Raw genomic sequence first — 21456 nt, 5'->3', positions numbered from 1 at the left:
TTCATGTGAATGCTGATCAAATCTATCTACTTGTGATGAGATCTCCAAGATATCACCAAAGTATGAAAAACTAGAACAAAAAAATAATCATAAAATAGCGCCAAATTCCAGAGACATCATAGTATTTATTCCAGGACAAAATACATCTAAAACCATCTTTACTACTCACAGATGGAGTTATCTGGTATGCAATGAAACTTTTGAGTCCCTTCATTTTACTCTCCTTCTTTGGAGACGCCACCTCACATGTGTACTGACTCTGTATTGGAGTCCACTCAGGCCCATCAGCTGTTTCCTGACAAACACAACCATAAGTTACATCATCAATACCATCTTGCCTTGAATTACTGAATCTGAACTATTTCAAAATGATTCATATCTGTAAATGTCATCCTGTTTCTGATTGTAATAGAAATCTTGTTTGTCACTCTTAGGAACACCTTCATGTATGTAATTGCTGTAATATAAAGGATTCCTTAAACCAGACACTGATAAAGCAGATAATTTTACATAGATCTGTTAGGATGATGGACATTTCACTGACCCCTTCTTGTGCTCAACACAATCAGTGTTCTAGGCAACAACACCCTGATTTTAATAAAATAGGAGTTAACATCTGCAAATGATTGTGAGGGTCCATTATATGAAAGTTACAATGTGTGGCAATCTTACAATCATCCTGATGAGGTCACTCTCTGCTACTCGTGTGTTGCCTGTATTCTGCCCCATCATGAAGGCCTCCCCTCCTGACTTGGCAAAGTGGGACCATCTGGAAAAATAACACCAGCGTTAGTCAGCTTACTTCATTTTGAACTTTAAAGTCAAAACAAATAACCCCTATCTGGCCACACCATTCTTTAAGAAAACTACACAAAATAATCAAGATAATGGGTCGCAAAAATAAGCTACAAACAACTCAACCTTCTGACCTGAAACACCCTTAGCAAACAATCCACTAACACACTGAATTCACTCAAGAATCATATGATGCATGGTCCTATAGCTTGTATGATAAAGTCATTAAGGAGTTACTCTTACCTATTAAAACTGCTCTTGATGGTGCCGTATTTGGACATTTCAGAGGTGGGCGAGTGGGCCTTGTGTTCCCTCTTTGGCACGGACAGACCAAATGATCCCGTACCTTGGAGGTCCTACAACAAAACAGTCACCTGAGCTGAAACCTCACAATAGTTTTAAAATTAAAAGTATAATAGCGTGACAAACAAACCACATGTCTAAGGCAGCTTTAATAAACCACCATAAGATACATGAGGATAAGTTAATATGAGTGGAGGTCCACATGACCAAGAGATTTGACAACATTCCTTTACTCAATATGTTTGATAGAATAGCATGCCTGTAAGTGCAAGGAGTAGGATTGTTTTCCATGTCATTGGTAGTTTTGTCCCCTAAATGTGACTTATCTAATGGCTCTAATGTGGTGCTGGTGTGTGGTCCTGTGCATAAAGCTCAGGTCACAGATCAGTTGAAGTGAAGCAAATTTGACTGAGGAAAGGGTGGTCGTGTTCATCAGTTTGATCAAAATAGCCAGGTGTTCACCCAACAGAAAATGTGTACCCAGTGGGATAAGTCATGTGGCTATTCTAGTGCTTTACAAGCAGCTTGGGTTATCCAGTGTAATAAATAAGATGGTTTGTGTGCTTTGAGCATACATATATGTGCGATATAAGAATGCTATTATTATTATCTGAATAAAAAGAAACCTCACCAAACTCCCTTCATTATGTTTTACTGGTACCTGATTTGCCCCTCCCGTGGTGCTATTGCTGGACTGATCATCATCATCATCGTCCCAGTCTTCGTCCCATTCATCGTAACTCTGCTGTTGCTGCATGCCACTATGCTGACCATGCATGCCATTCTGGTTGTATCCTCCTCCCCCCCATCCATTGGCAGCTGGGGTCAAGTCTGCGGGACGGCTGGCAGGGACGGTAGCTGGGATGGGCACGGGTGGGGGTGGGAATTGTGGCTCGGGTATTGACACCACCTGAAACATTCAGAATCATCAAGAATACTCTGTGCCAGTAAAGGGTCTGTCATGTTCAAAGGACAACCCTTCCCCAAATTCTCTCTTTAAAGCTGGTTTGAAAATATTTATCTTAAGGAAACAATGACTTCCATTGATATGCACACTTATCTTCCTCACACGTAAATGTCATTCTCTGATTGGCTGAGTGCTATTCTGTTATTTTAAATGTACCCTGTGTACTAGCAAGGTCTATTGCAAAACCCCCCGCTGCCAATAGCAACTCCTTCGGTACTCCGTGGTAGTTACTTTTTCATCTGAAAAAACCTTAAATGACACATGATGAACGGAAATTACCAATGTTTTGCAAATGGGAAACAATGAAATGGAGATAAATCTAAATCTGTTTTTCTTGTGTCGTCTCCAAAATCTAGAGATGGCTCTTTCCAATAAATACATTTTGACTAAACGTTCAAATGTAGTCCCTGTGAATATTAAGAAGGAGAATTACCTCGTGGCAACTTTACTATGACAATACCTACAGGAAAAAACAGCAAGATGCAAGATTCGAATTGTTTGATTCACACAGGTTGGCTGAAGTGTACAATCAAATTCCTATGCTTCAAACAGTTCAAAATTAACATTGAGGTGCTCAGTAAGATAAATATGTGGTTTACTGGTCCCTTGGGGACCATGGGTTGAGGTACTCTAGAGCCTGACAGGGAACATTAACAAACATCGAGGTACCTAAACCCATGGTAACCAAGGGACTGGTGAACTTATTATGTAACAATATTCCAAAACAGCGAGCGGTGGTTGTTTTCTCTGGCCTCCAGAGTGAGTGAGTGAGTGAGTGAGTGAGTGAGTGAGTGAGTGAGTGGGTGGGTGGGTGGGTGGGTGAGTGAGTGAGTGAGTGAGTGAGTGAGTGAGTTTGGTTTTACGCCGCTTTTAGCAATATTCCAGCGATATCACAGCAGGGGACACCAGAAAATGGGCCTCACACATTGTACCCATGTGGGGAATCGAACCCGGGTCTTCGGCGTGATGTCAAGAGATGAAGTCATATATGAATTTAGTATGACAACGAAGTGACACTAGTTCAACTATCTCACTGACTTTCACAAGGACACCATGGAAAAATGTTCACTACAAAAACATACATTGCTCTGACCTAAAACGGGGACAGATGAGTAACTTTTAGTAAATGTGCCATTGGGCACCAAAGAGATGTGGAACTAACGGTGCCCATACCATTTTATGATACAGTTAATCTTAAACATCAAAACAATTATAGTCTGTCAAAGCTGCTCGTGACATAGTTAAAAGACTACATGGGTTTTCAAGAAAGAAGCCAACAGAGAAAAGAACTTTATTTCTTTGAATTGCTTTACGAAAAGGTCCACTTCATTCTACCAAGAGTGCAGAGTCTGACAGTGAAATCCTGAGTGGATCAAGGAACATCTCAAAACATCCAAAGAAAGGGGAAAATGGATGATTCTGATATACAAGTATTGTGGGATGTAACTTGGATTTGACAAAAATGAGGCTATCTTCCAGAAAGTTGATGAAGCTACTTCAAGATGACCATGATATCCATGCCTCCAAGTACAGAACGTGCAAGTTATTGTTCACATATGGATACAGCTTCCAGTGAGTGAGCTACTAAAAGTTGACACTCTGTAAAAGGGGAGATATCATAGCAATGAGAGCTCGGTATCTGAGGAAGATATGTAAGATGAGAGAAGGACATGAAATCATTTGGTTTGAGGAAATGTGGGTAAATGCTTTTCATACATCTTCCTACCAGTCATGACTGATGGGTCCCTTCTCCACATATCAAACACTTTTTAATTTAAGCAAAATTCCAAACATTTGTATCCAAATCTGAAATGGTCAACAGGCATCTGATTATTATCTAATGTTTTTGGTTATGAAAATACTTGAGTGCATGAGACATCTGGTGCAGATGGTGCAAAGATTGACATGTTGTGTAGTCCCTTGTACAAGTAGCATCTGGCCAGACAAGACCAACAACTACTCTCTGAAATGAAGATATTGTACTGAAAAGTTCATAGTGTAAGAAACTAAAAAGAAAAGAAAGGAGCCCTGTGACTTTCTTCATTTCCTGAAGCTGTGGAAATCTAGACTTTCTAAACTTCAGGGTCTGTACGAGAGACTAGGGGCCACACTATATCCTACACTGATTTGAATACAGCAATGCCATGGATACTGTGACTCACCTCCAGGTATGACTCAGGTACAAGACCTTGTTCCCCCCTGGAATTCTTGGCCTCCCACCATCCTTCTCCAATATCCTACAAAAAAGGTGAACAGTATTTTCCTTAACTTTTTACCAAACAGTTGGTCAGTACATATGAATTTAGGCCTGTTCATAGAGCAAACGATAGTTTGAAATTTATCAACATCCTTATCAAAAAAATAAAATCTGGTTCCATATGGGTATTTGAATAATTGATCTACAAGACCTGGTGAAATATTTGAAGTGTTTTGTTTAGCTGCTAGCTGGCTGATGATTGGTGTCAGTCCCAGACCCTTACCTGTCTCAGCACATAGACAGTCTCCCCTGCAGCCAGGGAAAGTTCTCCATTTTGTGTGTCCCCGTCAAAGTCATATAGGGCATTCGCCTGTAAAAACGACCAACATGAGAAATTATACATACAAGCCATAAGAAAAGTGAACTCATTAGTCTTGTAAGTTGCCAAATATTACTTAAAAATGTATTTCATATGTCAAATTTTTCAATCTTTGTTTCTGAGATAGTATAAATTCCATTGATCCTTATATCATGCAACATAAATGGAGACATGGGGTGTGAACGTCTTGATAATAGGTCAAAGACATAATTCAGAACAGGCAGAAGAGAGGGAGGATTATAAGCCATTACGCCTGCACTGGGTCATACATATACTTTGACAATTGGAAATCTGGGTGACTTACAAAAATAGGTTTTGTGAGTCATTTTTTTAAATTTGTGATTCATGAAAACATTTTCATCAAATAAGCAGGAAATAAAAAAGCCTGCTGCAGATCTGTGAGCCTTGGTGACCCTGGCTGCAGCCAAAATGGGTAACAATGCAAGGAAGGCCTTAAAGTTCCCTCTTCCTGCTAATACTAATAGTATTCTTAAATTAAATACATTATACAGCATGTCATACATGAAACATTACCATGACAATCTGATAACCGTAGACTAATATACATATACATTTCCAGTACAAGAAGCATGATAAGCACCAAGGGTAGACAGATTTGCAATGGGTAAAATACAACAGGCCCTATATATGTGGTTGTACAGGGAAATGTCAGTGCTGTCCAGAGATGGAAGGCTCTGAAAATGTGGGGTGAGGGTATAGGGGCATACAGGCATTCATACAGTAAACCGTCTTGCCAATGCCATATTTCCATTCATCATATGAATCACACTGGAAGAGTCCATTCAACAGAAATGCTGCAAGCACATGGGTAGTAACATGGCATAACTACCAAATTTATTACAAAAAGAATGCCTTTCAAAAACAAACAAAACAAGATTTGAAAAAAGTCTCTAATAGTACGAAATGGTGACGGATGGACACAGTTTGCATAAAGATATATATTTAGCATGTTCCACAAAATTGTGTTAGTTGTGTTTGTGCAATGACCAGTAATTTGTTCTGACAGCAGTATTCAGGAAGAGGAAGGTAGGGTGGCTTCATCAATGTTCACGTTGCCACAGCAAGCACACTGACAGACAACATGGCAACAAATCCACAAAAAAAAAACCAGATCACAAACTGGAATATTCAATTTGCTCAAAGTTTTTTTCTGTTTTCATCTCAAATCATATGAATGATGAGGAAATACATTCCATCCTAGGTTCTCAGTTTAAAACTTGTTTATCATTCCTGAAAAAAATTCAAATCATGTTAATTTTGATTACACATATAATTATTTAACTGGGTCCAAGTTCTGAACATGCTAACGAATAACTATGGTAAGCCTGGTAGGTTGCTGTCCGATCTGCTTCCTGTTATTAATGTGATCAAGTGCAATCATTCAGTCATGTGGTCACCAAATGACCTAGTTTGTGCATCTGCAAGCAGAAAACTAGGGCATTATTGTAATGATTAAAGGCATGGGGGTGGGGTGGGTTAAAAAGCTAACAAAGCATGAGGTCTGTAACATCAGATGTACTTTCACATGCAATAATAATAACAGAACTCTATTTCCTTCCTGTGTCAATTCTGTCTGCAGGATCCTGCTCATTAACACATATCAATATCCAGACCACTGTTTCTCCCAATGAACTCCCTTAATGTTGGGAACAAACTACAATGATATATATTTAACATCTTTTTACAGTGGCAATATTGCACAATTCACAAAATAAAATGCGGCAATACAATATCGAAGAAAAAACAGGAGATTGCATTATTTGGCCGTGATGCTTCAATTGATAACTCAATTGAATAAAATGAATAGCAATGAATAAAATGGAATTTGCACAAAGTCCTGCCATGTTGACAGGTGAATTATAACCAGCATGAAGTACAAATGCTTCAGATGTGAATTTGATAGTTTATCAATGGAGTGGATGCATTTACCAAGTTTTATAACCCCCTTTCCATACACTTAATAACAATGACTTTGAACATTGCTGATCATGCATGTTTAAGTTTCAATTTTCCTTTTGTTCCATTGAGGTGTTGAAATGAATTGAAGCTATGACAATAACAACTGCAGCTAGCACCTGGAGTTCGACAGCAGTAATTGATTATAGAGTGCAATCAGATTTCAGCTCCAGCAAGGGCTCTGACAGTTTATTCTACATTCTGTTGTATATAAGCATAGCCAGCCTAAGCTGGTTGACATGACACTCAAACAAATAATCGTTACACTTGTTGTTAATTACAATGTCTGCCTTTACAGTGTCTATTCTAGGACGCGTGATTGAGTGGTTCGCTCTAATAATGATCAAATCGCCCCTAATAAAAACAACAGAGTGCTAACAGTAATAGTAATTTGCTCCCTACCTAACTTAAAAAAAAACATATGACAAAAGCTTTATATTGGCAAGGAATTACTTTTTACATCGGAGTCGGCCACAGAGTGAAGTTCGAGTGACAACGTGTAAACAGAGTAACCTCCCTTGGTTAAAACCAATATCGGCACTGTGGAAATGAAATTCCATTCATATCAGTATGAAAATAGATCACATTTTTCGATAAAGTTATGATTTGATTAATTGATTAATTGACAACGCTAGACTATGAACACTAAACATAGTGCATGTGTACAGCGGTTGCAAAACACAGTTTAGTTGATCTTTTTTCAGAACATCAGTTCATTTTAGCTTCGTTTTCGAAATCAGACAATATTATCACTTGAAGATGACAAATGAATAAGAAATTCTTATTTACAATGGATTGTGGTAATTTGGGGTGATTAATGTCATGCAAAAGAATGAAAATAACTGACACTTTTGCACAAAAAACCATTGAGAAAGCAACAAAGTCAGCCACGTCTCCCCAGACTGTGATTTTTCAAATCCCCCTCCTTTTTCGTGAGGGGGCGAGAAATTGCCCCTAGAGTTTCAGTTCTAGAATAGACACTGCGTTTATTCGTACCTAAACCATGTAACCTGAACTCATAATGACAATGTCAAACACTGCCTGTGTCAACTTTCACAAACAAAACTACATCCATTTCATCTCATTTTAAGTATGTTTATCTGTGTTAAATAAAACAAAATACATGTATCATGATCATGTATCATGATGTTATAAATGTACACATGCATGTTGGCTTCTTTGCCTTTGATGGGTGGGGTGTCACAGTCTATCTTCAAATGACACCACAACCAACACAGCTAAGACACCTACCATAACTATGAAGAATTTGAACAATCAACATCAGCATTACAAGGACTGATCAACATCATTACTTATATTACTCTAGGGGTAGAATAGGCTGTCAGCAACCCATGCTTGCCATAAAAGGCGACTATGCTTGTAGTAAGAGGCGACTAACAGGATCAGGTGGTCAGGCTTCCTGACTTGGGTGACACATGTCATTGGTTCCCAATTGTGCAGATCCATGCTCATGATCACTGGATTGTCTGGTCCAGACTCGATTATTTACAGACCGCCGCCATGTAGCTGGAATATTGCTGAGTGCGGCGTAAAAGTAAACTTACTCACTCACAGTGTCCACCACTTCAAACTGACACAATAGAAGAAAATGAAATTTCCTCATAATCTGTTAATCGTATGAAAATGACAAATTTTAACAAAAACGTCTAACCTGTAACAGTAGTAATTCTTTGAAGCTCACTAATACATGCAGCACATTTTGTGCATTTCACCATGTGGCCTGTGACTGATTATACAAAACGGTCCAGCACAAACAAAAAACTAAGTAAGAGTGGAAGCCATGGCCACTGATTATTGATGGCAAAGTTACTATGAAACCAGTAAATAGATGCTATATGACTGAAGAAACATTACCTGTGGTGACCATGGTGATGGCATTTCACAAAAACTGATCTAATAACGTCAGTATGTAAACATTCATTATACTATTTATAGTGTAGTGAGTGACGCCTCTATAGTATTTCATTATATGTGACACACAAATGTGCATCCCGCATGCTCAAATGTAGATAATAGATGCGGAAAAACACAGAAGGAATACTGCATAGTATTACTCACTGAACCCACAACATATCTGTAACTTTGTAAAGTACTTGTTTCTTTTAGAGAGGTTGTATGCATCATTTCATCCATCAGGTCACATGATCAATAAGAGGCAGGATATCAGGTAACTCCATGGAGAAACCCACAAGTATCAGTACTGACGGCTCAAGGATCATACTGAACCAGTGTGAAATCGTGACATGAACCCATGATTGCTAGAGGCATCTAATGCCTCTTAGTACCTTATGCACCACAAGCACCTGCTGTAGGTTAACAAATAACTTCAACAGCTCAGAAAAAGAAGAATAAAAAGTAACAAATTTCTCACAAATACAGCATCATTTTGCCCATGTTAAAAAATGAAAGATTCACACCCAGTGAATAGATGGCATATTCAAATCCATAAGCTTTGTAATTCTGTAGGGTAGGCGAGGTGATCCACAAACAGGTAGAATATGTATGAGTATATGTATCCATAAGATGGGGTGGGATCATGTGTTAGTGGATGGGATAACATAGGAGGTGCTGCAGGGTTGGGGGAGAGGGTGGGGCATTCTCACATTAAACCCCACATATGTCGTTATTATTATAATAAACATTACATTTGAATAGGAAATGGGAAAATAATGATGTAACTACTTAAACATACAAAATCATTAAATCAATGAATACAAACAAATTTAATCTTACAATGAACACACTAACATACTAAAGAAGACATATGACCAAGGCAACTGTCAATACAATATACAACAAATATCTACCTGTGGAGGTCCCGGGGTAGAATAGGCCTTCAGCAACCCATGCTTGCCATAAAAGGCGACTATGTAAGTTGTAAGAAGTATTATTACAGACCGTCGCCATATAGCTGGAATATTGCTGAGTGCGGCGTAAAACTAAACTCACTCACTCATTACAACAAATACTGTCACAACGATCAAGGAAGGAGGGGGCATGGAGCTTGGAGCCTGGAGCCTGGAGCCTGGATGAAGTCACAGCAATTCACTGTAATTCAGGTGAGGCTGTAAAGCTCTGCAGAAGGTCATGCAAGAAAGTCTTACAGGTCAAGGCCACAAAGGGAGACAATATAAAGTACATCACCTCAAACATAACAGGTAAGTCGTCATCATCCTGGCAGCATTGAAAGGGAGAACACAACTCAATAAAGCAGAAATTGTTGACACAAGACACAGCTAATTCAGCATTCAATGAATTACCTAAACCCCCATCAAACAACTTGATTCACTGTCTCAGAACAAGCTTAATATGGCTGAACAATGGCAGTGTTTTGTGAGATCAACTGGCTTGTGTAATCAGTTGATTTAAAGAGTTTACCTGCCCCTAATGTTCATGACATGCAACATAGCATAATCAACAATGGACTTCAGTGTAAATATTGGTTGTCTCTCATGAAAACATTTATGCACATAATACGCCAAGAATAATAACAAATATGTCTTTTCCAAAGACGTTCTTGTCATAATCATGGAGAAGATCATGTTGACAGAGGGCATTCCCACATTCATGCATGTGAACTTATATCCACTTACCTTCTTCACCTTTAATGAGAACATTCATAATTGTGTACTGGGACAATATATTGTTTCCTTTCTATTAACAATAATTAAACTGCATATGTATCCATGCCTGTCAGAACTGGAAAGAAACAGGGAGGTTGTATTATATCCTAATACTATGAGTCAGATGATTTGTTTGTCAATAAAGTACTCTCATTTCATAAGTTCATTATATTGTCTCCCTTTCAGCATGTGAATCACATCCCAGAATCATTTGCTTTCAAATCTCAGACAGTGAAGACAAGATATTTTATGGTAGAAACATACAACATGGCAGAAGCCTGAACTATTGAGCAGTATTGCTGTATTGTTACCCCACTAATGTGTGCTGCATTACTGCTGAATAAGCTATATGCATGTATGACTGTATGATGGACATACAGTTGATGTTACATGAAATCTTTAACTTGAAGTCATGCCCAACAAACACACGACAACACACACTTTTACATGTGGCAAATTGTTGTATAGATTCTCTATCTATTGCAGTAAAGAAAATTGCATAAAGAAAATTGCATGAAGAAAATTCATGAAAAAAGTGAGCCCAAAGTTATTCGCAGAAAAACTCAACTGTACACTAAATGAAATCGTAACCAGGGAAGATGTCAGACCCAGATTATAGTATATTTCAATAAACCTTCTTAACAATGCTTCAGTCACACTGAACAAAACACAGCCTCATAATCTCAGCACGATGAGGAAGTGTTGTCTTCAGTGCAGTTCAATGAAGAAGTGTGTGTCACAACACAAACTGACAGCATATTAAACATCCTTGACAATGACTACAGATTTGACAACAGTTGTTTCAAGCTGATGGACGACAGACTTACTATGTTCAGAGTTTTATTCTGAGAACTACAACGGTAAAGTGAAACAGACACTACAAGTAAGAGGAATCTTGTCCTATTCAGGAAAAATCAGGAAAATCAGCGATCATGGTAAGTAGAACACACTAGAAATCACTATGTTAACTTGAATTTTCTAATATAACAAAGCTAACAAACAATCGGGGAATACCATGTCCAGGCTTCTCCTCCATACTAACGCAACCTCCACATATTCACACACAAGTATAGGACTTGTTCTTGGTGTAAAAAATAATTAACTCCAATAGCCAAACTTTTTGGTGTGGTTGACGGTGCTGATACTACTATGTATAGTACTAATTTAAGCATGTTAAAGAAATGAAGATCAATTACTTCAGTTGTGTGTGTTTTTGCATATTCTAAACAAGCCTAGAATTAAGTCTAGTGGTCTGTTGGAACCCCTCACTCATCAATGCAAAGAGCTGCAAATTAATGTGACTATTGTGTAACATCTCTGGTCCACCTAGAACTACCTGTACAGAGATAGGCCTCAGGTTTCATATATACAGCGTCAGAACTAGCTATGGTCCAATTACTGAATAACCGAAGATTGGTCACAGTGACTTGAGGACCAAGCAGTCAATCATGTTTTCTCAAAAAGAAAAACAAAAAATTCTGGAACACTCATTTGCATAATAAACATTTTTCATAAGGTTACTTTTGTCCATTACATTTCAGAAACTTTATAACCATGTTAAGTTCATGAGTGAATTATTCTTAAAAACTCCTAGAAATTTGTGTTTTTTTTCTTACGGTAACAAAAATAACCAGGAACATTTCATAATTATTTTTGATGGGTGATCGGCAGGAATGAATCAATCATCCAATATGAGATTTTAACCAATTTGCAACAGCAGTCATCACAGATGTTGGATCCTGACTGCTCACATGTTGAGGGACATGGCTAAGTACGAAACAGTGTGTATGTGGGGTTTCAGGATATGTAACATAGGCCACAATTGGAATGTCAGCATCTAAATGGAATAAAGTTTTCAAAACAAAGAAAAGAAATTATGCAGTGTCGTGTTACATCCTGTTCCTGTATTAATATCTCTAATGTTTAACGACTTGATAAGACAGGTGTATCCACACTTAATGATCATATACCAAAATGATAATTCATATTTCAACACACCTGGGTCAAAGTCTATTTACCAACAACTGTACAAAAATTATACATCATCTTCTGCATGTTTCTTTTGTGGCCAAACAACCTTTATTTCAATGTCTTACACTAAAGTAAGGATAACCACACTGATCAGCATTCAGCACTTTCAGAATGTCAAGGCAATTAAATAATATACTAAGTACAACACTGTACCATTATCACTCCATACCTATTTATGCAGTGCAAAATATTTTTAGCACGTAAACACTTTCAAACATCGCAAACATCACATAAAACAATTGACTGCATGTTTTTGTGAAGTAACTTCCACTATTTAGCTAAAATATTCCTTTGTGGGTGGGCATGTTGAGTTTTATGCTGCTTTTAACAGTATTCCAGCAAAATCATAGCTGGGAACACCAGAAATGGGTTGTAACCAGGTGTGGAATTGAACAAAGGTCTTCGGCATGACAAGCGAATCCTTTGTCCATTAAGCTCCTCCTCCTCTCCACTTAGTGGGATGTCAAGCACCAACAAACTGTTAGGAAACATTACATAATATATTGAAATGATGATCTTACCTTGATATCCATCATAAATAATACTCTGTAAAGGAAGACGTAAAGACTATGGAATGGAGTGAGACTTATAATATTCTCACCCGGAAGATTGGAGCGTCAGTGACAAAACAGAGCCTCCTGACTCGGGATATGACGGCCACCATTAGCTGACAACCAGCACTAACCCTGATAAATGTGCTCTCCTGATAAATGATATTTGAACTTCAGCACAACATACTTGATAGGACTAATATCCAAATATCCACAGAATGCATCTTGAGCATGTGTAATACCATGTATTGAGCTACCATGTCAACCCAAAACTACCCTTTATTTATGGCCATGAGATCTGTATCTAATTGTCAAGGAAACCCCTCAAGACATTTTGACCTACTAAATCTGTGATGGGCAGGTGACCTGAAACACAGTTGTCACTATCTATGGCCTAACCTAGGACAACACAGTGATAACACGTGTCAGCTTTACCTGCTGTCTGGGTCAACAACAATCCACAGAAAGAAGTTTACCATCAATTGTTAATCATGATCTGTGTAGTTAACTGAAACTTTTCTGGTCTGAAATTTCACAAATCTGACAATACCTTTATCTTAACAATGACAATTAAAGTGCATGATTACATTGGTTAATGATCAATGCTAGGTCCATAACAATACTCAATGAGGCAAATAATATGTTTTAAGAATATATATAGTAACAAATACAAATATATATTTATGAATACTTTAGGGTTAATATCTAGGAATAAATGTAACAAATGCTTAAGCTGAAATTTAACAGCTATTTTCTACACACAAAACCAACAAACCACAAACAATGCCACTTACGCTAGTCCAATGATTATATAGTGCTTTGCACGTTATACTAGTGCACAGCTATTCTCGCTGTTTGAAACTGGATCATAAGCAACACAATGACAAATATTTGCTGCCATAAATTGAATATCAATAAAATCCACAAAATTTTAAACATGTAATTCATAATTTTTGTTAAAAACATTTAAACTATCATGACAGTTGGAAACATCCCTGACACAGGTGACAGCCTGAGTCAAGCACATCATTGGATAATAACTAAGATACACTTAGGTGACAGCTTGATTGTGTTAATGAGAGCAGAAAACATTCATCGACATGATACAGAGGCATATCCGGGATATAAATGAACAAGAGGAGCCAAGTTTCAAGGGACATAACTCTTACCTGGGTAAAACATTTCAGCTGTAACTAAATGAATTTATACCAGTATCTTTATCTTCCACCATATACTGTCTACCAAATACTCCAAATAATCTCATTGCTGACCCTGCCGAAAATTTCATTATCTAATTCCTATCACATGTATCTAACTCATCTGCCTGTATGATAATATCTGGCAATCTACCTACACTTCCTAGTTTGTGTGGCAGTTATCAGTTATGAGATAGAGCACCTTTTACTACAAGAGAAAAGGAGAGTAAAACGAAAACCGTATATAAAGCCATGTGTGGTACAGTCGAGCCCCGTTTATCCGAACCTCAGATATCCGGAAAACTCACCCTCCGAATGAAAAGTCCTTAAAACGAATTCAAAAAGTTGCAAAATTACTCACCGGAAATCAGGTTTACGTAACCGTACAGTCATTTTCACACACAAAACAGTAAATTTACATGCATTTTTTGTCTCGTATATCCGGATGGCTAAGCACCCGTATGTTTACATATGCGATTACCGAGGGCCTCGCATGTCGTAACATGAAAGAAGTCGGCAGTGTTTGAAGCGTGAGAAGATTAACTACCTCTGAGTAGCAAGGTGACATTGAGTTAATTTTGAGGCGTGTCAGTTTGTGGGTCACTATAATTAATTCATCCGGATGATAAAGAAAGTCTGGACAGCTGTAACTGCTTTCGTCATGTGGATATTATCCAATCAAATGAGGACCCACAAGAAGACATGGCCTTGTCGGGATTTTGCGATGCACTACGATCCTGTGCACAAGTTGCAACTGTGACTGTTACTGCCAATGTTCTTGTGAATGTCGACAGTGATGAACTGATCGGTGAAAGTCCTCTTGCTTTTCTACACAATCAGTGCAAAAAGCTACGGCTGATTTCTTTAAGCGAGCATAACTGTATGAACAGGTGTATATACGCACCAATATTTGTTTATGTGTAATCAATAAAGATTATGTCTGATGCATACTATGTTCGTTACTTTGTACGTTTCATTGTACATATGGCCCTTGGTTCAGATATACGAAAATTCGCTTATCCCGACAATTTCAATAAAAACACAAGTGTTTGGATAGACGAGGCACGACTGTAGATCTTTTCTCCAATCTAATTGCCCAGTCTGAATAAGGAACGAGTATTGCATGCATTACAATGTTTCCTGTCATATATTCCCGGTATATGACAGTTTCTGATTGGACAATACAGCTGCATGTTAAAAGAGGTGGTAATAATAGATGACACTATCCAATCAGAGACCTACATGTGTCTATGTTTCACCATTCTATCTTTGATACATCTGAGCATAGAAGACAGTTATCTTCTAAAGTACTGGGTGTACCTGAAAAACTAGCTAAGCATAAGGAATGAAGGTCTGTATCAGGCATAAACTTTTGGCACTGACCATATTTATTCTTGACCACAACTGAAGTAGAAAAATATGGCATGAAAATCTAGAAAACTAGACGAAACTAAAATTTATGCCAAAATCTGCAAAATTTACATGAAAACTTTACACGATCTGCTTATCGCATCAGATCAATGTCAACACCTTTAACCTAATTCTTGTGTTAAGTGAGTGTTGAAAACATGCTAGATGGAAAATTTTCACTCCACTCTCTGATATGTGTGATGCGTTCACCATACAGAAAAATTGTGATGTTGCTCAAATTAACAATGGGTGACGTAACGTCAAGAAAGGTAACTCTGTTTGTTTGGTCTAAGGATTACACCACTAGGGATAGCTATGACTTAGTGTTACAATTTTCATTTCATTTTCTGCATGTGTATGTGGAAACCACAGATTAAGGCAACCTATATCCAAAGAAAATGTTTACACTGTAATTCTACTGTTTTCTTTCACAAACCTTCATATATGTTAAATACACCACTTGGCCCAGTGGCGGGTTCAAGATAACTTCTGGTATCTACACAATCCAGATACTTGGAACACTGGCGCATGTTCTTACCAGTACCTATTGCACACAGGAAGAACATAACAACCGGTAATAGGCACTTCCTGAGGCATAGCTAAGCTGATAATGAGGCTAAGTGAAATTGTTTAGATTACTCTTTTTAGATGCATCACAGACTTTCATAAGAAAATACCTGTCTGTAGGTGGGCTCAGTTCATCAGTTAGTTTTCTCTTTAACGAGAGGTTGACTGGCAGATAAAAATATGGAGGGTGCAATCTGTTAATGTTGGAGAAAAGACCTCACTTTATTGAAGCCTGACGGTTAGGAAGGAAAAGTTTTTGCCAGTCAGAACAATCATTGCCAAAGTCACAAACATGACCAATACATATTTGTTTCCTGATTCATGAATAACAGAACGTGGCACCTCAAGAGATTCCTTGACAACTGAAAATCTTTTATCTTAGGCAAACTAAAATGTCTTAAATAAACATTGGTTATGTCATGGAAAATTAATGTGGTTGGTTGTGGGTTTATTTCTTTAATGCCTCTCAGCAATTTTCCTGCTGTCCAGCAGTGGTCTATAAACCATGGACTCAGAAGCAGGCAATCCAGTACTCAAGAGCATGAGCATCAATCTACGCAATTTGGTTATGATAACATCCGTCAACCAAGCCAGGGAGCCTGACCACCCGATCCAGTTAGTTGTTTCTTACCAAAAGCTGAAGACCAATTCCAACCCAGATCTTCATAGGAGGAAAATTTAGAGGGAAATGATAAACTACAAAATGAGGTGTCATGTGCCACAGCCTTAGGCTGGGAAACATGGTTGATAGGCAAAGTATTTATAAACCCTTTCCTTGTACAACAATGTATGCAATCATTCCTCATTTTCTGAGGCGTAGTTTTGGGTTTATCATTATTTTAAAGATCACATGTACTCTAGTGGGTGCAAATGCATAAATCACTCACTGACATCGTTATAAATGAAACCCAGTCATTAAAACTGCTCATTTCCGCCATTACCTTAAATCGACCTTTTTGACAACAGTAACTCTCAACCGCAAACAAAATTTCAATCAGAGCGGCGCGTCTCCGTGACATAACAGTAGGTATAAATATGAGGGTCTATGCAGAATTCATCTAAATTTTAGGGGTTAAACTATTTTGTTTACAGGATGTTCTCAGGTGTGCTATCTTGGGAGACCAGTGAGACTATACAGCAATGTGAAAAACTTGAAAAGATACATCACGTTTTCATTTATTAGACTGTTAAAAGACACAACATTTAGGAAATCTGCAGATGAATTACACATCACTCGTTTTTGTGGAACAAGGTAATAGCCTGACATTGGTAGTATAACTTTAATTTGTTTTAATTTTAATATTTGCATTTCCTTTTTATTAAGTTGCCGTAGCTTTCAACAGAATCATTGTTTTCATCATGAAGTGTAATGATACAGACGACATACAATGCATACAAGTATGATTATAAAGTAATAAGGATTATGAGACCAAATATAAAGACGTACATTGACAAGTGTCTACATACTGGTGAGTGAACGTTACAAACCAAGTAAATCTAACCAAGTAACTTTGATCCCAACCTCACTTATGTAATGTTACAGGTTGTGTCATGCAAACTCCTTTTGGTAATGATTCAAATACATATTTAACTACTAGTAAAAAGTAGTTTTGATTTTCTAACTTGATGAAAACAAACCATAATCTCATTAATTCAAATGGACTTTAGTCCATGACTTCAAGATTTTAAAAAATGGCTGCGCCCTGTCTGCGGTCTGAATGCTATTTGATGTTTGTTTTCACAGATTTACAAAAGCAAAATTACTTTCTGCTACTAGTAAGATATGTACTTTATTGATGGACAGTAGGATTTTACATGACATTGCTTATAACATAACAATTTCACTCTTGGAAGCGAGACGGGGGTCAATATAAAATTACGTATGATAATACAGTGAAATCTGTCAATACCGGCACCAGTCGAGACCAAATAAAAATGCCAGTTTTGAAAAAGTGCTGGTATAGGCAGTTTGCCTCATGACGCTGACGCACAATGGAAGTCGTACTGTCTTGTTAGCATTAACAACATGTTTGAATAAGGAACAAGGCAGTGTCAGAATGCAGTCATCTATTACACATTCAAATAATAACAAGGTTGTTCACACTTTAAAAAAGTCACTGAACTTGCTTTGTATTTTCTGTGCCAATGCTTCGAGACCAATGTCCTCCGCTGCACTTCCCCAGTTCTGCACATGATGTAGAAGTCGTACTTCCTGGCTAGATGCAAAGTGTTTAATAGGAGTGCACATGCTTCTGTGTGGATCGAGGTGTTTAATCAAACTCTTCTATCAGCTGCACATTTTGTTGAAGTGTCAACTTACATCTTGCACGTTTTGTGGGTCGAGACATTTTGGCAATAGTGACTGTTACACTACTGACATTATACGATTTTACCTTAAATACCCTCTAATTACTGTATGTGACAGGTACCATTCACTAGTTAACAAGATACTGATTGACATTTCCCGTTTCTGAATAATATATATATATAATACATTTCTGAATACTGCCCACTATTCATCATTCTATGTAAGAGACACTCATTGACACTTCCCACTTCCGAATAATCTCGGGTAGCAACTCCAAATTATGTTGCTACATCATTTGGACCTAATTGCATCAAAGGGTTGCGCAGTCTTTCATATGCCACTTTTTCCGGATTTCTTTTCATAACCATTTGTTTGTTGGGACTGAAAAACAATGCCGATGTCGGGAGTAGACAGAAGCCGATGTGTACACGTTTCTATATGATAATTAAGTGCATTTCTGCTGGGACTGAAACTTTGTGCCGTTGTAGACAGAATGCTGATGTTTACAAAGGCCGATATTGCCAGAGTCCAATGTATTGTCACTTCGACAACCTCGCTTCCGAGGAAGAAAGCGTTATATTCATGCAAAATCATTTTGGTCAGCAATGTGTGGTAACTCGATGATACTTGAACTCATTTTCTATCTGTGGTAGGGGGCAAACCATCCAATTTAGTATATACCACACGTTTTCATAATGCTTGCTTCACACACACAAACAACCAATTTAAGCACAAACTACGGGGTCCGGTGGAAATCTGTGCATAGTGACACGATCACCCGACCCCAAGGAGCAACTGACAGCAACACAACAATTCGGCATGTCTTTGGTGACGTCGAGAAATCAGCAAAATGACAAACTTTCTACACATTTTCTATACAACTAACTGAAAATCGTTCCTTCTAACAAATGATCAATAAGTTCATTACTTTCCTGTAGGTAAAGTCAATTACCAGAGCACTAAATCATGTGAATATGTATGGACTCATTCTGACTGACAAAATTTAATAGGCACATGTAAAAATTCTCTTCAATGGCGAGATGGAGACACATTCTGATGTAAAAACCTTTCATTAAATACTCATTGGGGTGTCAGCAATCTTTGAAGATTACAGCTAAATTATCTCTTAGAACCCTCATCTGTCATTTAAACATTACAGAACTTGGCACATGCACAGCTCTCTTATGTACACTACTGACAGTCTGATATCAGTTTCATTTCACTAAGTTTCAGCTGTGTTTGTACAGTGTTCAATCTGCTTCTGGTCTTCAAGAACTATTAAGAATGACACTTACCCAACAAAGAGCAGGAGCAATAATGCGAGGACAGAATGAAGATAAAGAATTTTACCTGCATTTCCTGTCTTGTAGCTTCAATCAAGAAATGTTCTAATTGTTCCTGTATACTGATATAATACATGTTTAATGTGAAACCGAAACATTTTTGTACCGGAAAACGTGTTCTTGTTCACAGTTCACCTGTTCTGTGAAACTTAACCATTTGAGGTCATTAATAATTGCTGTAGGCTTATCATGTCCGAAATTTAGCCCTGGGACTAATTACGTTTGTGTTTTTATTTGATTATCAAAGGGATCATGTATGTTATTTTGTGAGCGAGTTAGTTCAGTTTTAAGCCACACTCAGCAATATTCCAGCTGTATGGCATTGGCAGGTGTCTGTAAATAATCGATTCTGAACCAGAGCAATAATCTGCGCAATTGGGAACCGATGACGTGTCAACCCAGCCAGTAAGCCTGACCACCCAATCCCTTTAGTTGCCTTTTACAACAAGCATAGCCGCCTTCAATGGCAAGCATGAGTAGCTGAATCCCTATTTTACCCTGTACCTGGTCACATGTTATTAAGACTATCATTTAGATACATGAATTCCTGGTATGGTACTAAGATTCTGTTTATTCTCTATCACATCTAACTTGATCAGAAAACCCTTTAATCAGACATTTTATCAGAAACCCTTTATTAATGAGTGTAGCGAACAGAGGACATAAATTTGTATTGTAGCAACATATCTTACTTCCATTTATTTGAACTATAACACCTGCATATTTTAACTGATATCAGCATTGCATCAATCTAGACAAAGTTGCGTAATGTCTTGGCAGTCAGGCAACACCTTCTGTATAGCTATGTGCTGACTGTGAAATTTGTTGTAGTTGTAACAGCCAGCAGGAAGACTATGCTTTTAGACTCAACTTTTAATCTGGAAAGGAGGACAAGGAAGTCCTAAGACATTACTGATGACTATTACTGTTACTTGGATTATTTTATATCTGGGTTTAACCGTGATCAACAACAACCTATGTCCTATGGCTTACATAAACACACTAAGCCTTTAACCTTGTGTAGAAAATTGGCCTCATATGTTAATCATGATAACATTCTATATACATGATGCATATACTAGGACCACAGGAAATGATACCACAAATGTTCTTGGCATAGAGCAAGTGCAATGAAAACTCGAGACACTGTGCACAAAAAAGAAGAGATCATGTCAGCATGTTCAAACTCAAAAGGCAAACTAAGAAAACTTGTGAATATGAATGGTTTAACAAACAATCTGTTTGCACCAAACCATATACATTTTCATTATCCTTATGACAACAAAACCATGATTTACATATATCTTGCTCACCATTTTATCAAGATAAGAGTCTTGTAAGTATCAGTGAATATAACTGGGGCTTATGTCTTTATGCTGAGAGAACATAAGATACAACACATTTGAGATTATAAATATTCTTAAATATACTGTTCGCAGTGGAGACAGAGCACCCTATTTCAGAGCACCCTATGTTCAAATAACTATAAATATTTCATCATCAACGTTCCTAATGACCCTTTCAGTTACTTTGATTTACACTTGAACACACAGAATCATTACAAGGAGAAAGGGTTCTGACATCATGAACTGTGACCAGCATTCATGTATTGTGTGGAGACACAGTGACGTGAGTTAACAAGGGTGTAGTATATGACTGTATCATCATGTACTTCCTCAAAGTGTCAGTACGTCCCACCTACCGGAGTGCTGATTTCCTCTGGCGGATCAGGTAGCGGCAACTCACTCTCCACATTTTGTTCCAGCGGATACAGTGTGTAGGACCCAC

The 21456-nt window shown here is 37.8% G+C and overlaps 1 protein-coding gene across 3 annotated transcripts in view; it reads right to left on the bottom strand.

Annotated features, from left to right (window-relative positions):
- The window catches only part of LOC137261304 (sorting nexin lst-4-like), a 46582-nt gene that overhangs the window by 14923 nt on the left and 10203 nt on the right, over positions 1–21456 (bottom strand). For 2 of the 3 annotated variants that reach the window (XM_067799029.1, XM_067799030.1), the window contains exons 2-7: positions 4546–4632; positions 4228–4302; positions 1760–2008; positions 1039–1151; positions 673–769; positions 170–295 (exon numbers count right to left, since the gene is read on the bottom strand). In XM_067799029.1, coding sequence (XP_067655130.1) covers positions 170–295; positions 673–769; positions 1039–1151; positions 1760–2008; positions 4228–4302; positions 4546–4632 — 747 coding nt within the window. Of the gene's footprint in view, positions 1–169; positions 296–672; positions 770–1038; positions 1152–1759; positions 2009–4227; positions 4303–4545; positions 4633–9783; positions 9814–21456 lie in introns of all 3 variants that reach the window. The other variant, XM_067799028.1, reaches the window with a different exon arrangement.

Source organism: Haliotis asinina, chromosome 14 (assembly GCF_037392515.1).
Source record: "Haliotis asinina isolate JCU_RB_2024 chromosome 14, JCU_Hal_asi_v2, whole genome shotgun sequence".
Classification (NCBI taxonomy): Eukaryota; Metazoa; Mollusca; class Gastropoda; order Lepetellida; family Haliotidae; genus Haliotis; species Haliotis asinina.
The sequence above is the reverse complement of the archived record's forward strand: the minus strand, read 5'-3'. Positions and strand labels throughout refer to the sequence as shown.